This window comes from Apis mellifera, linkage group LG2, assembly GCF_003254395.2.
Source record: "Apis mellifera strain DH4 linkage group LG2, Amel_HAv3.1, whole genome shotgun sequence".
Taxonomy (NCBI): Eukaryota; Metazoa; Arthropoda; class Insecta; order Hymenoptera; family Apidae; genus Apis; species Apis mellifera.
Genome location: NC_037639.1, coordinates 5,645,495 through 5,663,999, shown reverse-complemented (window position 1 = coordinate 5,663,999; position 18,505 = coordinate 5,645,495). Strand labels below are relative to the sequence as shown.

Sequence of the window (18,505 nt, the reverse complement as noted above, 5' to 3'; positions counted from 1 at the left end):
ACACGGTGCGTCACTGTTTTCAAATAGGTCGATCAAGCGCGAACTAAAATTTCGCGTTCCGATAAAAATGGAATTTCATTCCGTATCGCGTCGAATATCTATGAATACTGATCGAAAAATTCTTCTGCCCCGAGCAGAAGTTGTGGAAAAAAATAATTCTATGAATGCCGTTGTTTATCAATCACGCGTATCGATCATTCAATGGATCGAAACAATGCAACGCGTATCTACAATCGCGATTGCAAGGAGTGCAAAACGACTCTGTTCATCGATTCTCGAATGTTTGGCAATTTGAAAAAAAATTACCTCGCAATTGATCTCTTACGAAAGGCGGTGGTATACGCGCGAATTGTGACTGAAGTTGCCACGCGATAAAAGGGCGGGGAGAAATCGCGTGACATAATAGGCCCACATAAAGGCAATAGAAATAAATGACGTTAAATTGCTGGGTGGCTCGTTTTTACAGATCGTGCTCTCGTGTTGTGCAGACGAACGAAATGCTTCTGCGTCGTATTAAATCTACAGGCAGATCGAGACGATCTTCTCTATACGAAGTTATCGATCGTTTAGAATCGGATGTATTGTCCTTGTGAAGATTAGTCGTCGATTAGATACACTGTAACTACGTGTGTCGAAAGGGGAATTAGTTCTACGGTAGACGTCACGCGAGAAATTAACTTCGATTTAAGATCGTTTCGTTCCGACGATTCTTCTTACGAGATTAAATCTTCGTTCCGATGGAATTAACCCGCGTTCAATGTTTCAAATATTTGGTAAACTTTTTAAACTTCGAACTGAATCCGAACAATGATTATTCGATATCTCCAGATTTTATATACCATTCTTCAAAAATTGTATACAAATTTATTTCATTGTATTTGATTATATATACTATATATTACTTCATCTAACTCTCGCGACGAATTAACGACACAACGTACACCGTCCATGCATTTCTAAGCCTTTTATGAACACAGTTCTAATATTCGCATAAAATTTCCTGAAATAAAAAATTTCATCTTAGCTTATACCTTTCTTAGTAAGATCATTAAATGCAAATCGTTCTAAGAGATATCGATCGCAATAGAACGCCCAGTACGAAATCGTGATTCTACGAAAAGTAAGATCGAAAAACGGCCGGTTCGGCGTATACAGGCTGCTCTCTCTCTCTCTCTCTCTTTCTCTCTGGGCCGCATTGTTCGAAAGAGGGCCGCGCAGCTGCTCCAAAATAGACAAGTCCATTGTGTGGTACGCACGGAACGCGACAATGGACGCTGATGCACGCGTGAAATCGATCGGGAAACTGACTCACTCAGGGAAGATCCTGCCCTCCTGCAAGCAAACGCACCATTATTCCCCATATCGACAAGGTCACGACCTCCGGTAAGAATCGTGACGCGACTACACGTAGCTCCACTCTCTCGTCTATGGCGGGCAGGTCGTTGCCACCCGGTCGTCACACTACATTTAACCTTTTTGCAACAACGAGACTTGGTGGACGTTATGGCGGAAACGATATCAGTGATGTAATGTATGTGAATCCACTACGTTTGAATCATTTTCTCGGTATCGTTCAAGTTCATGCGTTACGTCCAATTATTACGTTTATCTTTTCGATTATTATTATTTAATCATTGGAATATTAAATATTTGATATTTATCGAATGCGAGGAAAGCTACTATGTTTTCTTTTCTGTAATAATATCGTAGAGTAATATAAATTATTTTATATCTATATTAACAAGAATAATATTTAGGTTGAATCAATTTGATATTCAATATCGATATATTATCATACGCGTGATAATGCATACATTATCAAAGGGTATCATCATCATACGTAAGAACCGATTTCCTTTGCTATAATAACGCATGAATATCGAACCGTTTAAATGAGAAAACGTGGTATCGATACGATGATCGTGAAATAAATATTATCTCTTAAACCAATTACTATAATGGCGACTCTTTTAATTTGGCTGCCATCTGATGAACTGTAATAATGTCGTAATTCAAAGTTACAACTATAATTATAAAAATAATCAATAATTACGTAGCAATTCATAAATATAAGTTACTGGTTAAATAACTTTTTTAGTTATCAATATATAATAAAACGCAAATATCATATACATAAATTCACACGATTCATGTTGGAGAATTAATTCAAAGCTTTCTTTTATGCGAAGCAAACGATTTTTTTATGCATACGGTTATATGATTTAAAGCTCATACGTTTTCACAACAAAAAGTGAATAATAATCTTATGATATGAAAAAAGAAAAAAAAAAAAAAAAGAAAAATCACAATCAATTTCATCCGAAGAAGATGATATATTGTTAACGACAATAAAATCGTTCCGGTTACGCAAACTAATCGAAATCTATTGTATTTAAATTCTTCGTTTTATCTTTAAATTCTGTAACCAAGCGAAAATACGAAGAGAAACAATAATCGTGGAATTATATGTATATTATTTGTATTTGAATGACGCATCATCTTGTCAAATCTGTGTTAGTCTCTGTTTACAATTTTACACTTTCGCGAATCTAAATATTTTCCGCAGGCACAGATGTTCGAAAATTCTTTCTAGGTAATGTTTTTTGTATACCTGAATACTTTCCTCATACTATCTTTATCTCTATTTATGGTCGCAAGAAATCACCACAATCTTTTCTTATAGCTGTGAACGTTTTCGCTCTCTATCGAATCACGTGTTTCGTTTAAACTTAATTCTATTATATCTTTCATGAAATATCGAGAAATAACGAGATTTAATTGACGATTTAACATGCATATTGAAAAAAGAAATATATATTCATGTAGACTCACCGGTGCAATTGAGATGATCCGAAGTGGCGATCGAAAATCCAGTCGGCTGATCGAAGGCCGGCGTCCCGCCGTGCCGAGGCACTGAGAAGTTTCAAACACTTTCTGATTGGCACACCAACGAAAATTCACACGAGTCACGCAATCGAGTCAATCTCATAATCGTAACACAGTTCTCGACTCGCAAACATGCACTAAATTCGATTTTAAATTGAAACGACACGGCGGCGCGCCGAACACGACGTTGAAACGCCAAACTATCGTGGCAACGGGTGCTTCGCTACTGTGTGACGGTGTACCGGAGTTCATTGTGTGCTCGCCTTTCTGATCGGTGATTGGTGGAGGGGATGATGGAGGACAGATGGTAGTCACGAAAGTTACCGACAAATACCGAACAGTACCGAGTCTGATTCATTCTTGCCTCGTAAGATGGTGCATCTGCTTAATCAAAAAAAAATACGAAAAAACTATATTTTCTTCCTAATTTTTATTTTAATTATTAAATAAATAATATTATTACAAATATAATATTAACAATAATATTTCCTATTTAAGAAAGTGAACACATTTCCCAATTTTATATGTTCATTTATTAACAAAATATTCAGTTTTTTGAAAAACTATATATTTAAATTGTTTATATATCATATGTTATTTACTCTTTTGGATGAGTCTTAAATATATGTATTTTCATTTAATTTAACAAGGAACGTTATATTCCTTACATTTTCAACCCCATTCTTCGAATCTTGTAGTATTTGCTAAACTTTCAGGCGTAATAGGCCATAACGATGGTGATAGCATAGAATAATTATGTAGCTCCGATGGTCTGTGCCAATTAGGATACGTAAAATCATCTGTAGTGCTTGTGCTCGTATTATTCTCAAAATATTCTTTAATTATATCGTCAGGATTTGGCCAGCCATTTTCGAGATTTATATTCAACTTTGATTGATTTTTCATAGCAACTGTAAAAAAAAAGAATTATATAAAAATATCATGCAATATTCTTTTTAGATTTATCTTGAATTATCATGAATAGTACCAAGATGTTGAAGTTCCCATATCATAGGAGGAGTATAATGGGAATATCTGCAACCAAGGCCAAATGCACATTCACCATTAGTTAAATACCATTTACATGGTATTTTTGTAGATTCTTCCCTTAAAATAATTTCTGGATCTATAAAAAATAAATAAAATTTGTAATAGTAATATTAAAACAAGTGATTTTGAGGTTACGATCGATATATATACATTTCATCAAATCTTCAAAATATAATATATCTTCAAAATACTTTATCAATAAAAAATTAATGAATATGATTACCTTTGAACATATTATAATGATCTGCACGATTTTTCGCATGTTGCAAACTTGAAAGATGTTTTTTTCTGGCTTCCGGATCATCCTTAAACGATCTATCACAATATTCACAATAATATCTTCTACCCATTATAAATTAAACTTCAAAAAGTTCGAATAAAAGATATTTTTTCCAATGTAGCACAAAATTTCAAATATTATAAAAGCACAGTGTAAAATAATTTAATAATTAGAGACGTGGCACGAAACAAATATTAACTGATGATTCACTTTATGGCGACTGGAGTGACATCTACCATGTATTATGAAAGTAATCAAAAGAACGTCTTTTTTAAATTTTATATTTAAAAAAAAATTTATTATATATTTAATTGCATTTTGCATGTATAATTTATTTATAGCTTATTTATTATAAATATTATATATATATGGCATGGATATATATTAATTAACAAAGAATAAAAAAATTAGTCCAAAGTAATTATTTTAATTAGAGGTGTATTTCTATTAATTCTTCACAGTATAGGTCGGAATTGTTATTTGTACACTTAATGGGTATTTATTTTAAACAAACAGGTTACATATACGGTTACTGCTCGTTTAAACGTTACAATTATTTGTTACATCCTTAGAATACAATTTACTGTAACATTTTGTGCGTTACTAATCTATATTTGTGTGGTAACGTCACATACCGAAGAAAATGCCTATAATTTATTACAACAATCTTCGCCATTAACTCTTAACCTCGTAATCGCTAACCATACGCATCGATAGACACTTTCAGCAACTACAAAAGCTTCAAAATATTTAAATATTTTAAATCGGTTCTTCGATAGTACGAATCCTTTTACACAACAATTTTGCTTAGAGCAAATAAAATTATCCGTCATTTACTTTTTCCAAGTAAGTATTTGTTTCCAAGGATAATTGCCTTGGAAATATATAATTTTTTTATTTGAATACACAACATTGTAGAATGCCCGATTTCAATTTTGCACTATTCATTTTCGATTTATAAAAGTATTCGTGATATTTATTGAAATATTAAAAAATAAGTTCTTATGCAAAAGAAAAATAATTCTTTTGCGAAAATATAAAGCCGATCCCCACTAGGCGGCAATATTAAAATGCAATTGTCGTATCATGTCGTTGATTGATCATAAATATTTATATATTTGACAATATATTAATATTATTATACACATATAATATATAATATAAATATAATATAATTAATAGTATTAATATATGTATATGTATAGAATGTGAATTATAATAATATTCATATAGGAGCCTCTTATCGTAGCATACAAATATTATTATAACAGGAATATATATATTATAAATAGATTCAATATATTAAATCCTTCTCTATATAGATGTTTTTTAGCGTGTATTGCCGAGACTCGACGTGTCGCAGTGTGAATCGGCTTTCAATCATTATCAAATATTTTTTCTCTTTGGTTGTTCACGATTAGAAATAAATCATATTTGGATGTTCGATTCATTTATTATATGTCGAGTTTCATAGACATTTTCAACGATAGCAATATTTTTAATAGCTTTCTACAAACGATCTTATGAGGTAACGTGAAAATGCAAGAAAATTGGAACTGAGCATGAGAATGATGTTTAGAAACGTTTAATTACACGCGAAAAATTGGAAAAGCGTGATTCAAGCAATACTTTCTTTCTTCATTATTTGTCAGATTGACAGATAAGTGAAAATGTATGAAATTGTAAGAAATTGAAAAATATCTTTTATATGCACAATGACAAGTGCAAAAGTTCTTTAATATCTACTATTTATAAATTGATTTCATATTATTTTAATTGAAAAATATATGATGGATGAAATTTATTTGTAATAAAGAGAAATTTAAGAGATTCACTTCTCAACATAAATCATATATATCATTTTACTGATATAATAATTGTATGATATATTGCATAATATTCAAATTTTCTTCATAATGATGTATTTTAGTATGAGAATACTGTACAGAATCAAGCTCTTCTGAACCGCTTTTAACTTTAATTCGAAATTGCTTTCAGAATTTGTTTATTATAACAACTTTTTGATAAATTTTTCACAAAGATATTTTCAATATAAGAGTTATCAGAAACAAGTGCAAAAATTTGTGTGATATATTTCCAAAGATATATCATGTATGTGCACATAATAATTGTCTTTCATACGAGTAGAAAGTACATACAATCATTTTTTGCAATAATTTGTAATGTCCGATAGAAACATTGCTGTACGTGACAATGCATAACAGGAATCGGTGATGCACATTGAAATTATTTACAGAAGAAATAAACAGCAATTAATATCAACAATTAGGTCGTTAATGAGACTGATAAAACTATAACACATTTTTTGCACATTTAATATCAAGAGTATATTATATTTAAAGAAATCTATATAGTTTTGCAAAAGAATTTTCTTCATTTCATTCTTGGATATTCGATATGAAACAAAGAAATTAGCTAGTCAAATTTGTATAATTTAAATAATACGATATATATAATATCTGAATAGAATTATTCTAAAGTAAAAATTTTCCACGATAATTAAATATTTTACGAATTTTTTGACACAGCGAATGTTGTGCTTTCCTAAGACGAAACGATGTATAATATACAATAATAATATTATAACGCTATAAGTTTATTTTGTAGCTAATTAATCAGGTGTTCTGTTCAAAATAGTTTAAAAATTTCTAATCGTTTGATAAAAATAAATCGAACATTAATATTAAATATAGGGGGAAACGTAGCATTTCTTCGATATTTCGATACTTATGCCTTATTTCAAGGGAATTTATAAAATATATCAGGTAACAAACAGTTTAAACACATAGCCTTTTAATTATTTCGAATGGTGCGTCTAATTACAATACATGTATCTCCCTTTCCTCCATCGAAGGAATAAAAAAAATAACTTTCATCGAATAAATTATCACCAAATACATCCAAACTTTAATTTCTTTGTGCCCTTTTTCAACGATCGATCAGTCAATCCATTCCAGGATAAAAAAGAATCAGGAAGTTCCTCCTCAGGAAGAGAACAGCGCGAAAGAGGGGGCGAAATAAAGGAGAAGAGCGAGTGTTCTTAACGATCGTAAAAAGCAGCGGTAACGTTTTTAGGCCTGCTAAAAACAACGCGTATTTCTTCCACCGGTAAATTCGACGGGAACAAAATCGAAGGAAGATGGACTGGATAAAAATAGATAACGATAAACGAAACGCGCACCCGTTACATGGCAGTTCGACCGGGCCGTTCGAAAGCCGTTCTTTTTATGTCGAATATTTTGCGTCTACGGGGTTGTGAAAGCATATACGTGTGTATAAATGCGCGTCTTACATTTTACATATGTATCCATAATCGTGTGTCGTTACGGTGCGATCTAACGCGTAAAAAATATATGCTTCCAGTCGTCGAAAAATAACTCGAAGTATCAATATGACGGGATGGAATAATTCTTAAAAGTTAAAACGATATAACTTCGACGACACGTTTATCGATTAAACATGTTGTTTGCCTCAGACATGCGCCGTCTTGCCGGTTTAATATAATTTCCTTCTTTTTTTTTTTTTTTTTATCAAATTGATCCTCCATTGATTTTGCAATCGTATCGTGCACGCATTATCGTTATTGTTATTTGAATTGGACTTACATTAAGCGATATTACAATAAAAACGACGAATTCAATCGCGAACTTATCGATGTTAAACGATATTACTCCGAAAAGGAAAGAAATACGATCGACTTTCAAAATGATTATCAAACATTGCAACTGCTATCATTTCTTCGAATTCTTCATTGACAATTACATTCCTGCACACTCTGTCTTCTCCATACCGAGAACTATCCGTTCGAAATTTTAATTATTCGATGCTTGTAATTTTTTCTCGTTCGCGAATCTTCGCGCGAAATCCATTCGATACCGAATCGTCGAGTCTCGACGACGGTTAAAATTATACAAGGGAGGAGCGAAACGCAGCGGCACATCCGTGATATTTTCGTTCCATCGAAATCTTCAACTTCGATATATCGACGCTCACGAACAATCAATTGGTGAGCATTGTCAACCACCGCGATAATTTCTCGTAATTAACGACGAACGAGAGGATTTATCGATCGTTCGTTCATTTAGAGGCTGATTAAAACTTTCTTGCTCGAGGAAACGCGCGTTTCTTTTTTACGAATTCATGAAAGATCTTTCGTACCCAATTAATTCGTCTGGCTCGTTTTCCTTCCCTTTGGATGAAAAGTATCGAGACAACCTTCTTCGAGCAATACCATTTTTTCGAATTCATACTTGACCGCGATTCGATTCAACATAACATCTCAATGATTCGTTGAGTTTTATGGCGAGCGACTAAGTGTAATCTTGTTATATGTCTCGTTAAATTTTCCAATTTATTTTTCGCGAAATATCAAGAAGATTCGTTCCATATACGATATTTCGAATGAAACGCTTCTATTCGAGAACGTCGATATACAGGATAGTGATTGAAAACGACGCTCGCACGATGATGATGCGCGCAATATATACGATCTTAAAAACGTTATTGTACAAGCATATCACTAATCTAAAATATACTGTGCCACTTCAACGTGAATTGGTACCGTAATATGAATTATATCAAGATATAAATTCGAAGTTTCATTTTTTTTTTTTTCAGAATAGATACTATCCATATCTTTCTTTAATACTATTAGTTTCGAAATAGGACGAAGAATACGCGAGTATACGGATATTGGATCGAGAATTGTTCCATGATGATTATCGTTATATTATTCGAAAGTTTACGCGAATTTGTAAGCTCGATATTCAAATAAATCGCGACGAGAAAGATAAAAAATGGCGTAAAATTTCGAGGGATCAACGAAAGGATTCGCATGCGATTCGTACTCGAAGCGGACTCGACGAGGAAAATGGAAAAGCAAAGACCCGAGGCCCGATTCCCTGCTATATTGTTTCTATCGTTCGATTTACTTTCCTCTTTTGTGTGTGTTTTGCGTGTGTGTGTTGTTTTTTTTTCGTTCTCTCTCACTCTCTCTCTTTTTTTTGTCGTCTCTCTTTTTTATTCTTTTTTCTTTTTTTTTTTCTTTTTCTTCTTCTTTTTTGATTTCATGATCGGGCATACTATCGACGATTCGATTTCGAAAAAAAAAAAATCAGCAATCTCCAAATCTCATCCTTCTTATTTCTTGGTCTGCTCGGTCTGCGCCGGATTCCCTAACACCTCCTGGCGGACCTTGTGACCCCGGAAGCTCGCTTGGATTTTCGTCGCCGCCTTGTGCAGATCGGGATCCGTGAGATCGATACCCTCGAGCTCGTTCATGGCGTCCTTCGCCTGAAACAATAGATTGCAACGTCGACGTGTAGATTTGTTATTGCAAATAGGAGCGAGTTTATTGAGACAATATTTCGCTCGCTCGATGTTTGTTAATGGCGTCAAAGGTTTGCTTCACAAACGTGTTAAAACGCTGTTGTTGCAAATATTTGCAACGATGAGTATATATTTTCAATAATCTTCTCTAATAATCGATTGATCTTCGTGATCTTCGTGAATATTTTCTCGATCGATTGAACGTATTTGTGAGATATACAGTGTATTAGTTTTAAATTGAAACTTTTTGTAAAATTAGCTTTTCATTTTATCTAAAACAAAAAAGGAATAGCATTTAAGTAATAGAATTGAGGTACAAAATAATTATACGAACAAACAAGTATTTTACGAGTACATTCTTTTTTGTTTTGGGGAATATATTCTCGGATTTTTTAGCCAACTAAATTTAACAATTTTTATGAGTTTATTTATGGGTGAGATGTTAAACAAACTAACGCGAAATTCAACGTTACATCGTAAGAGATATCATTTTATCGTCCCTTTTTAAGCTTCAAAATTTCACGTATATTTAATAAACATTTCACGGTATACTTGGCATCTCTTTTACCGTTTTAAAGTGCACGAAATATCCTTACTTGAAAATTCGCTTTTTTAAACACAGTTTCTAACTTCTTCAAAGTTATAGAGGAAATATTTATTTCTTTTTCAATATTTTATCCTTTATATAGAAATTTAAACTGGAAAATTGCAATTCTCCCTAAAAGAACTGTCCCATAATTCAATTCAAAAGAATAATACACAACCGCCAATAAAATTTATTACCAAAAAATATACGCTTTGAATTAACCTAAAATTAATACGAATTAATCTTAGTTCTTTGCTTTATCCAAATATTCGACTTACGAAATCAAGTCGTTCGCTTCCTCCTCCTTTGCTTATTTTTTTTTTTTTCTTTTTTCGCCCGATTACGCCCTCGCAATTATTATATGTCGCTTCGGTTTAAATTTAGGCTTAATTATCACGAAGCCGAGTGAGCCCGCTGACGTCACGATGCGAGAAACCGGGTAACAAGGGTTGGAACGGAGCCTCGAAACGGCCGGGGGATAGAATAAAAAGCAGGCACATCACATGCAAAAGAGGTTTATAAACATGTAGATTGCAATTACGCGCGAAATTACGTATTTGCATTTCGATCCTACCTTCCTTTCTTCGATCCCCTATTAAACCATCCGTCCATCCCTCATCCCTCACGCGAGATAATCCAATATTCGCGTGAGACGAATACTCTTTGTATTTGACCAATGACTTGCATGTGGAAACGGAGCATTATGTTGGGACCTTCGTGTTCGAGTATTATTCGTCAACCGGTTGAATCGTATAAGACTGTTTGATGTCAAAGGGAAAAAGAAGAGAGGAGGAATCGTCACTGATAAGAGAGTTAATTACGAACGAAATGGCCGAGATTTTTCTTTTAATTCGTTTCATTTAGAAGGGTTTTAGAAGGGAATTCGCGCGATGAAATTGTGGGTGTGAGATTTGAAAGGGGTGAAGGATGATTTTGACACGAGGAAGAAGAGAGATTTATGACTGGCCATTTTGCGATTGAATATATGGACGGTGTTTAGATCGATATTCGTAGGTGGAAGATTATCAAAAGATTCGTTGGATATTTTTAAAATTAATCGAAAGATTTGATCTTGAGGAATGGAATATCACATAAAAGATACTATTTCATAAATTATATTAATCAACAATAGATTCATAGATACTTTTAGTGTTAATTTCCAAAAATATAATAACTTTATACGTTTAAAATCATGTCACAAGAATCAGATATATATCGATCTATACACGTGCATTATGCATATATAATTATATCAGATGTTTTGATAAAACTTTTCACCATGATAAATTACAATATTACAAAAACTCGGGACAATCTACTTAATATATCTCTGCTTCCGGTAACTTTCTGAATACAAGGCACGATACGTGTGGCAAACAAAGCAGGAAAGAACGATGATCTCGTTGCGCAACGGCGAGCGAGAAGCTGAAAAGCTGGTTTTAAAGTTTTAAAGGCTTCCCTTCAAGATTTCAAGCTTTTAACTGGCAACAGCAGTTACTTAAGATCGCACTTCGCGTCCCTAGATCTTGAATTCTCCCGGCAACTTTGTTCAACGGCCGAACGATTCCTCGAGGCTGTGCTCGTGAAGTGCAACTTCCAATTAGTCCTGTTTAATTAATCGCGCGGACATTCGATCGTCGCCGATACCTTCATCATCGGAGGAGAAAACGGATGTTTCAACATCCGTGTATGTATCGATTACAGTCAATTAAGCACCGCTCTTTTTTTTTCTTTTTTCTTTTTTTTTTTGAATGCATTGGATCGATACTCTCGCTTGTGAAAAGATGGCTTCGTTCAATTAGCTGGATTTCATTAATTTTCCACGAGAAGTAACTATCTATGGTGTATAGAATATTCCTTTTTTTTTTTTTTTCGTTTTGTTATTAAAATTTCATTTCTTCTAGGAAGTTGTTTAAGAGAATTAATCTTGAAATGAAAGTTTTTTTCTTCTGTTTGCAGTTACAGCTTGATGGGATGGTCTTTTGTTTTTAATAGTATCATATAAAATATTAAAATCTTTAAATTCATGTAGAATAAGTATTCAAAATACGAATAGTACTAAAATTATATTAGAGAAATTATGTAGAGTTTTGTGTGAGGAAATTCTGCGATTACTAATCTGACTTATCCTATATTATTAAACGTAGAGAGGAGCCGCTGCCTCAGCATTGGTATGGTTTTACTACTTATCTCTTTCGTGTATCTCTTAAAATAATGTAATTTTATCTCACAGATTTTCTCCTTCCTGTATAATCATAAATAATGAAAATATTTATTTACACTTTTATTAATTATATCATATTATTCTTATATAAATTAATTAGATCCACCATAAATATTTAAGAAAAATTAGAGAACTTGAGAACAATTCTTCGATTTTTAATCTAAAAAAAAAAAAAAGGGTTATTAAAAATTAATTGCAAAGATGTGATTTCAATAATTTCTAAATAATAATTCATTGAAAATGTGAATCAACTTATTAAGAAAAATTTCCATTTTTCGAGACATCAATCGAGATTAATTATTCGATTCGTGCACACACCCATCCCTAGGAACAATATCGGTTAGAGCTTAATAATTTTCCATCGGGGAATGATCGGGCGGGCCGACACGAAACTTCGTTCTTGGCTGTCTTACTTGCCACGATCCTTTGATTACCAATTAATTGGAAGTTTAAACTCTTCCAGGTAATAAGTTTGCTGCCACCGACGATCTATGGTCTGTGGAACTATTTTGATTCTCTGAAATCTACGCCCGTTTGGCTTTCGAGAAAATTAAAATGGATTAATTCGTTGCAAACGAGTTTGAAAGATTCATCGAGAAGATACGAAGAACTCTTTCTACGAGAATCTAAACAACAAACAATTGGTCAGGTGAGGGATGAGAATGGGGATGAAAATATTCTGAAGAATGATTTATGTGGCATCGATCGAATTCTCAATTTAGAATTGTATTTCCAATAATATTATATTTTTACATCATCTTTTGTAGCTTCTACTTTTAATGAATATTTGTAGAAATTTCGATGTATTCATATTAGAATATGAATTATGATAGAATAGATTGTACAATTCAACGGAATATGTAACATATTGGAACTTGGCTCGTGTTGTAATTTATTATTATATGCTACAAAAAAGCATCATAAATTTATTAAATAAAAATTATCTTTCACGCTTGTTATTATTTTTTTCTAATTTAATAAAATTATAAATATGCAGATACGCGAAAATTTTTTTAATTAAATTCTACTTTCACAATGCTGGGGAACATTGTTTCAAAACAAATTTTTTTTAATTTTCATTTCAAGTATTTCCTCTGAATGAAAATATATTTACATTATTATTCGAATTTGTGCTAATACTCGTTCTTTCTTTTAACGCGTTGTTTTTCTAAAAAATTTTTAATCGTATTCATGTTGAAAAGGAAAAAATTCTTCTTTTTAATTTATCCACATTTCCCTCGAATTTGCACCTTCTTCGCATTTTCATCTAGAATCTTCATTACATTTAACACGAATACGTTTAGCAGAGTACTTCAACACTTGAATATTTCAGTAGGATCATTCAATTACCCTATTTCGTTTCAGCATTTCCTGGTCTTCGTGTCGTATTTTAACAAAGTACATCCCATTTTCCATTATCATTATTTTCTCATCTAAGAAAATAGTATTCTTCTCTCTCTCTTTAATCAATTTGTTTCAAATAACAATTATAAAAATTAAGAATTATGAATATCCGTTTGAATTGTCAGAAAATTATTTTATTCGAAATTTTCTCAAAGTATTTTTCTTACCTTAAAATGTTTTCCATGAAACATTTTTTGAGAAATATTCATTGATTTATATCGCTATTATACTTTAAAGTAGGATTTGTCGGAATTACTTTTTTCAATGGCTATAAACCGACGCTCTAATTAAAGGTTTTAAACACTACAAGAGATTTAACGTTATATCCTTTTTTTCAATTCTGTATCCATTGAATAAATGATGGAGCAGATATTTGAATAAAACTATCACAGAATATTGCAACATAATCTGAGATAATAAAAAATATTTATTGTATCGATAATGTAATGGATTAATCCTTCTTCTATGTCAACCTCCTTTCAAACTTCTTACATTTACTATAAATCTGTTTTATTTATTAAAATATATAATTCCTCTTTTGCGTATTTCATTCATAAAACAAATACGAATAAATTAAAATAAATCTACATAAATCATGGATATATCAATAAAAAGAAAGAATAAAATTTTTCATTTCAAAGAAATTAAACGACAAATGAATAAATATTACAATATAATTCTTTTACCTTCCCTCCACTTCGATTCAAAATCAATCATCTCCCCTTCGCAGCATACTCTTTTCGATCCCCTCTCAGAAAAAGATAAATCCATCGCAACGCAAAAGAAAAATTAATAAATCCTCTGAAGCTTTGGTATCACCAAAGTGGAGAACGTTATGTTATCTCTCATTCTTTCTAAAAATGATGCAACCATAACTTTGCCAATCGAATTGGAAAAAACATTCCTGGATAGATAACACGGAATTCCTCCGATAAAGGTTCACAATGGAGCAACCTGTGCAAACCAGTTTCAAATTATCCCTTCCCTCCTCTACTAGAACTATGCATCAACCGGATAATTATTGTTCCCCCTGTATATTTGCGTTCTGCAAGTTGAATGCAAAACCAGCCCTCTCTCATGCAGCATTTGCATTCGCCAGTTACAAAAGAAACTTACTTTACGAGCCTTTGGGGGTTGATACGTTGATTTATGTACAAATCGAGTTTTGCAAGTTACTCCTCCTGACAATATAACAATTGTTATTAAACAAATGAATATGTTATACCTAATTTGAAGTATAGATGTGAAGATATACGAATTCCTCGTTCCATATTTTTGAAAATTAAGAAAACGATCGTTGTGTGTGTCGAGTCAACAGGAAATTGATAAATCTGCTCACAATATGCTCTGCTTCACGTTGTATTTGCATGCAGCGTGCATGCACACTGATAAGTTTCTCCAATAATGAATACGGTTCGATAATGGCACCCTTAAAGTGCACCCTATTTCTGGGAGTAACAATGTGTTCGAGAAGCTTTCGTGGAATCTTTGGACGATTGGCAGGACAGGGTTGAAAGGACGCACAGGTGCGCTTGGTTACCGCCGATTATGACCCCACGTTGGTGGAATCAACATAATGTCAAAGGAGCTAACAATAGGCCACTCTCGCCTATGGACTTATCGATCAACCTCGTGTTTGGCACAGCCTCGAAATCCATCGCTCCTCTTACATCAGTTACGAGGCAGGCAGGTATCACGCGGATTACCACGATTACGATCTCTCAAATTGTTCCATTCTGGAGATGGAATTGGAACGAATGATAAAGGATTATGTCGCTCGTGAAGTTCAATCTTTCAAATTATTATATAAAATTCAATTTTGATCTGTAGAATTTTCTTCGTGTCTCCTTTTCTTTACAATTGAATATATCACGTTTCTTTTCATTATTTCTTATCTAGAAAATATTTCCACGTATAAATATCATTGTTTCTTTCCAAAGATTTCTTTTAATTAAATTTGTAACGTTGCTTTAATTTTTTTTTTCAGACTCTTTTTATATAAATTTTTTAAGAAAGATTGTAATAAATCTTGATGCGTGTCCTTGAAGAATCAAATTCACTAAGAGAGACACGAGCGCCAAATGGTCGGGGATAAAAAGAAAATGGAAGAGTTCCCTTGTCCCATATGTCAACGTCTCAAACAGATTCTCACCTGTCACCCGTTTCCATCTTATGATACGAGGAAATTGCAGTCCAGATGCGAGAGCTGCACGATTTAATTCAACTGTAATGCCATCGTAACAAATTGTAACTGTTTCGAATATCATTACAGAAGGATGGGACAATTAATTCGTAATTATTTTACACGATGATGTAGAGAAATTTTCTCAACAATCTTTTCTAAATAAATTTACGTGTAATCAATACTGAAAGTATCCTGAAATATTTTTTACATAAATAAAAATTTCTATTTCTAAACTTCAGACACAAAATTTTAATCTACCTTTCTCTCTCTTCTTAATTAACAAAGGTTAATAATAATTCTGGATCGATCGAATATTCTATCGAAATAAATTCCAAGAATCACTCCTCGCGATGAAATATAGCTCGTCCAATTTTCCCCTTAACGAGATAAAAAAAAAAGAAAAAAAATCAACTTATAACACCGACCTTGTCGTGATCGGTTATGATCGAACGTCTTGGCCAATTGCACGATGTATTCGATCAATTATTTTAAAAGGTTTTTACCTAAGGGAACGTTCCTCTTAGCCAATCCAATCGATTCGCGGTCGGTTTCTGGCCTGCACTGATATCGTTCGATTTTCTTCTTTTTTTCTCTCTCTCTCTCTCTCTCTCTCTCCCTTTCAACCATTCGCTGAATGCGCGATTTATGCCGTGAATCTGCGGGCTTGACGAGCGGGGAAATTTATTCCCTCGAAACTGGAGGAAGTGATGAACCGCGTGACGAGTATCTCGTATATCTCCATTATTTCCCCGCCGGTCTTTGATACGGATTCCCATTGAATTATGCGGCCGCGTTTATGCAAATCAACCGCAATAAATTTTTGACGGCGCGTCCTGGCGATGAGTGGCCACTAACCTATTGTGATCTGCGCCTGATTAACGCTTTAACTTTACCAAATTTGTACGAAGTTCTTCTTTGATGCGTGCTTTGCTCTTTCAATTTTTTTTTTTTTTGTAATATCTTTATATTTGATTTTGATTAATTGGGTTGATTAATTTAGATCAGAAGTTATTTTTAATATTTTGAATCAATCGAATCTGTTCTTCTTAGATTTGTTCCTTCCTCTTTTCTTACAGTTAGAATAAAAATAAAATATTCGTGCTCTCGTTCTCCAATTTCTTTATCTAAACAATAAAGATATAAAATATAAATATACTTAAAATACATAGAGAATATGGAATAAATATTCATAAAAGTAATACAGTCAGATATACGCGAGATAATGTAATTCGATAAACCAGGCCACGCGGAAAATTGAGCTCGCATCCGAAAATTACTCGAAGCAGCAAACAAAAATCACCCATCTCTTTCCTCGAAGGTTAAGTCTGACAATCGATAATTCACCACTACGAACCTCCTCCTGAGGAGTTAAAATCCCCGTTAAAATTTCGTTTCTACGATCGAGATAACAACGCGGCTCGTGGCAGACCGTTTATTAACCGAAAAAGAACTCTTTCCTCCCCGAGAAGAGGAAAACACATTCGCGCATAACGAAGTGGCATCCCCGCCCACGTGGCGAAATACCAAATTGACCCAGTTTAATCTCACACGAATTCACGCAAACAGCCCATGTATATCAGATCATTAACCAACTTCTGTCCCTTATAAATGATAGCGTGATAGCGGCGACTTATCATATTTTATCACGCCAATTTTCTATTCATTCTCGATTGTTTCTCGTTTATTTTTGAAAAAAAAAATAGGATAAACGTAATTTCCAATTTTATTTTCTATTTCGACGTGACGAAAGTCGATGGAAGGGTTACAAAATTAAAATTGATCGAAAAAAATTTATAAAACTGATTTCCTTCTGCAATTTTGATCTCTGAGAGCAGGATATACCTTTAAAAAATCACGATAAAACACGATGAAAAAATCAGGTCGACGAGTACAACCTTGCCTCTAATTGCAGGTGAAATCCAACTTTCTCTGAAATCTCTGGCAGTAGATCATTTACTCTGATACTTATAATTTTAATTAGAAAGAAAAAAGGGGAGGAAAGGAAGCATTATTTTTTAAAAAAAAAAAAAGAAAGAAAGATATACAAAATTTATTTAACGATCCAAGTTATACGAGAGAGATGTATAACTTACTTTGAAAGTAAAACTCTCGAAACTTGCCCTCTGTGATATTTTTCGTAACTTTCTCTCTCTGAATATATCCGTTGAAAAATTATTCTGAGAAGCTAGAAGGAAAAAAAAAATGTTATCAATTGTGTTCACATCCTTAATACGTTCTACAGGAATCTGTTTCAAAGTAAAAATCACGAAATTTTCATTTCCAAATTAATAATTGGAATCGATCGATGTTACCATTTTTCGCTCTGAGAATCGCCACGAAATTGAAATCTCGCCTCTACTTTTTTATACGCCTCGTCGAGGGGAGACGCTTCTTGCCCCTCCTCCCCTCCTCCTTTCTCTTGCAAATTTCCGCGATCGAACGTGTTAGAGTAGGGTGTCAAATGTAAATGAACGCGCAAACGAGCTCGCAAGTTTCGCTCGTCAACCTTTCGAGACGTTGTCAACCGCTTTAATTGAGAAT

General features: G+C 33.1%; 3 protein-coding genes across 4 annotated transcripts in view; all 3 read right to left on the bottom strand.

The window, feature by feature from the left end:
- The window catches only part of LOC410895 (pleckstrin homology-like domain family B member 1), a 66,264-nt gene extending 63,163 nt beyond the window's left edge, over nt 1–3,101 (bottom strand). Inside the window, exon 1 of the mRNA XM_026439020.1 lies at nt 2,833–3,101. The gene's annotated coding sequence lies outside the window, so the exon portion shown is untranslated. The remainder of the gene's footprint in view (nt 1–2,832) is intronic.
- A 25-nt stretch (nt 3,102–3,126) lies between these two features.
- LOC408711 (zinc finger matrin-type protein 5) lies at nt 3,127–4,427 on the bottom strand. 2 transcript variants are annotated; one of them, XM_392247.7, is made up of 4 exons: nt 4,160–4,427; nt 3,875–4,012; nt 3,555–3,797; nt 3,127–3,267 (listed from the first exon to the last, which is right to left on the bottom strand). In XM_392247.7, exons 1-3 carry the CDS (start codon nt 4,284–4,286, stop codon nt 3,559–3,561), a joined length of 504 nt encoding a protein of 167 aa, XP_392247.2. In that variant the 5' UTR covers nt 4,287–4,427; the 3' UTR covers nt 3,127–3,267; nt 3,555–3,558. The 2 variants fall into 2 exon arrangements, with proteins under 2 accessions (XP_392247.2, XP_016766221.2); XM_016910732.2 differs by lacking the exon at nt 3,127–3,267 and having other exon boundaries at nt 3,314–3,797.
- A 210-nt stretch (nt 4,428–4,637) lies between these two features.
- The window catches only part of LOC552020 (neuromodulin), an 89,935-nt gene continuing 76,067 nt past the window's right edge, over nt 4,638–18,505 (bottom strand). Inside the window, exon 4 of the mRNA XM_006561089.3 lies at nt 4,638–9,529. Within this exon, the coding sequence (XP_006561152.1) occupies nt 9,377–9,529 (153 nt within the window). The 3' untranslated portion in view covers nt 4,638–9,376. The remainder of the gene's footprint in view (nt 9,530–18,505) is intronic.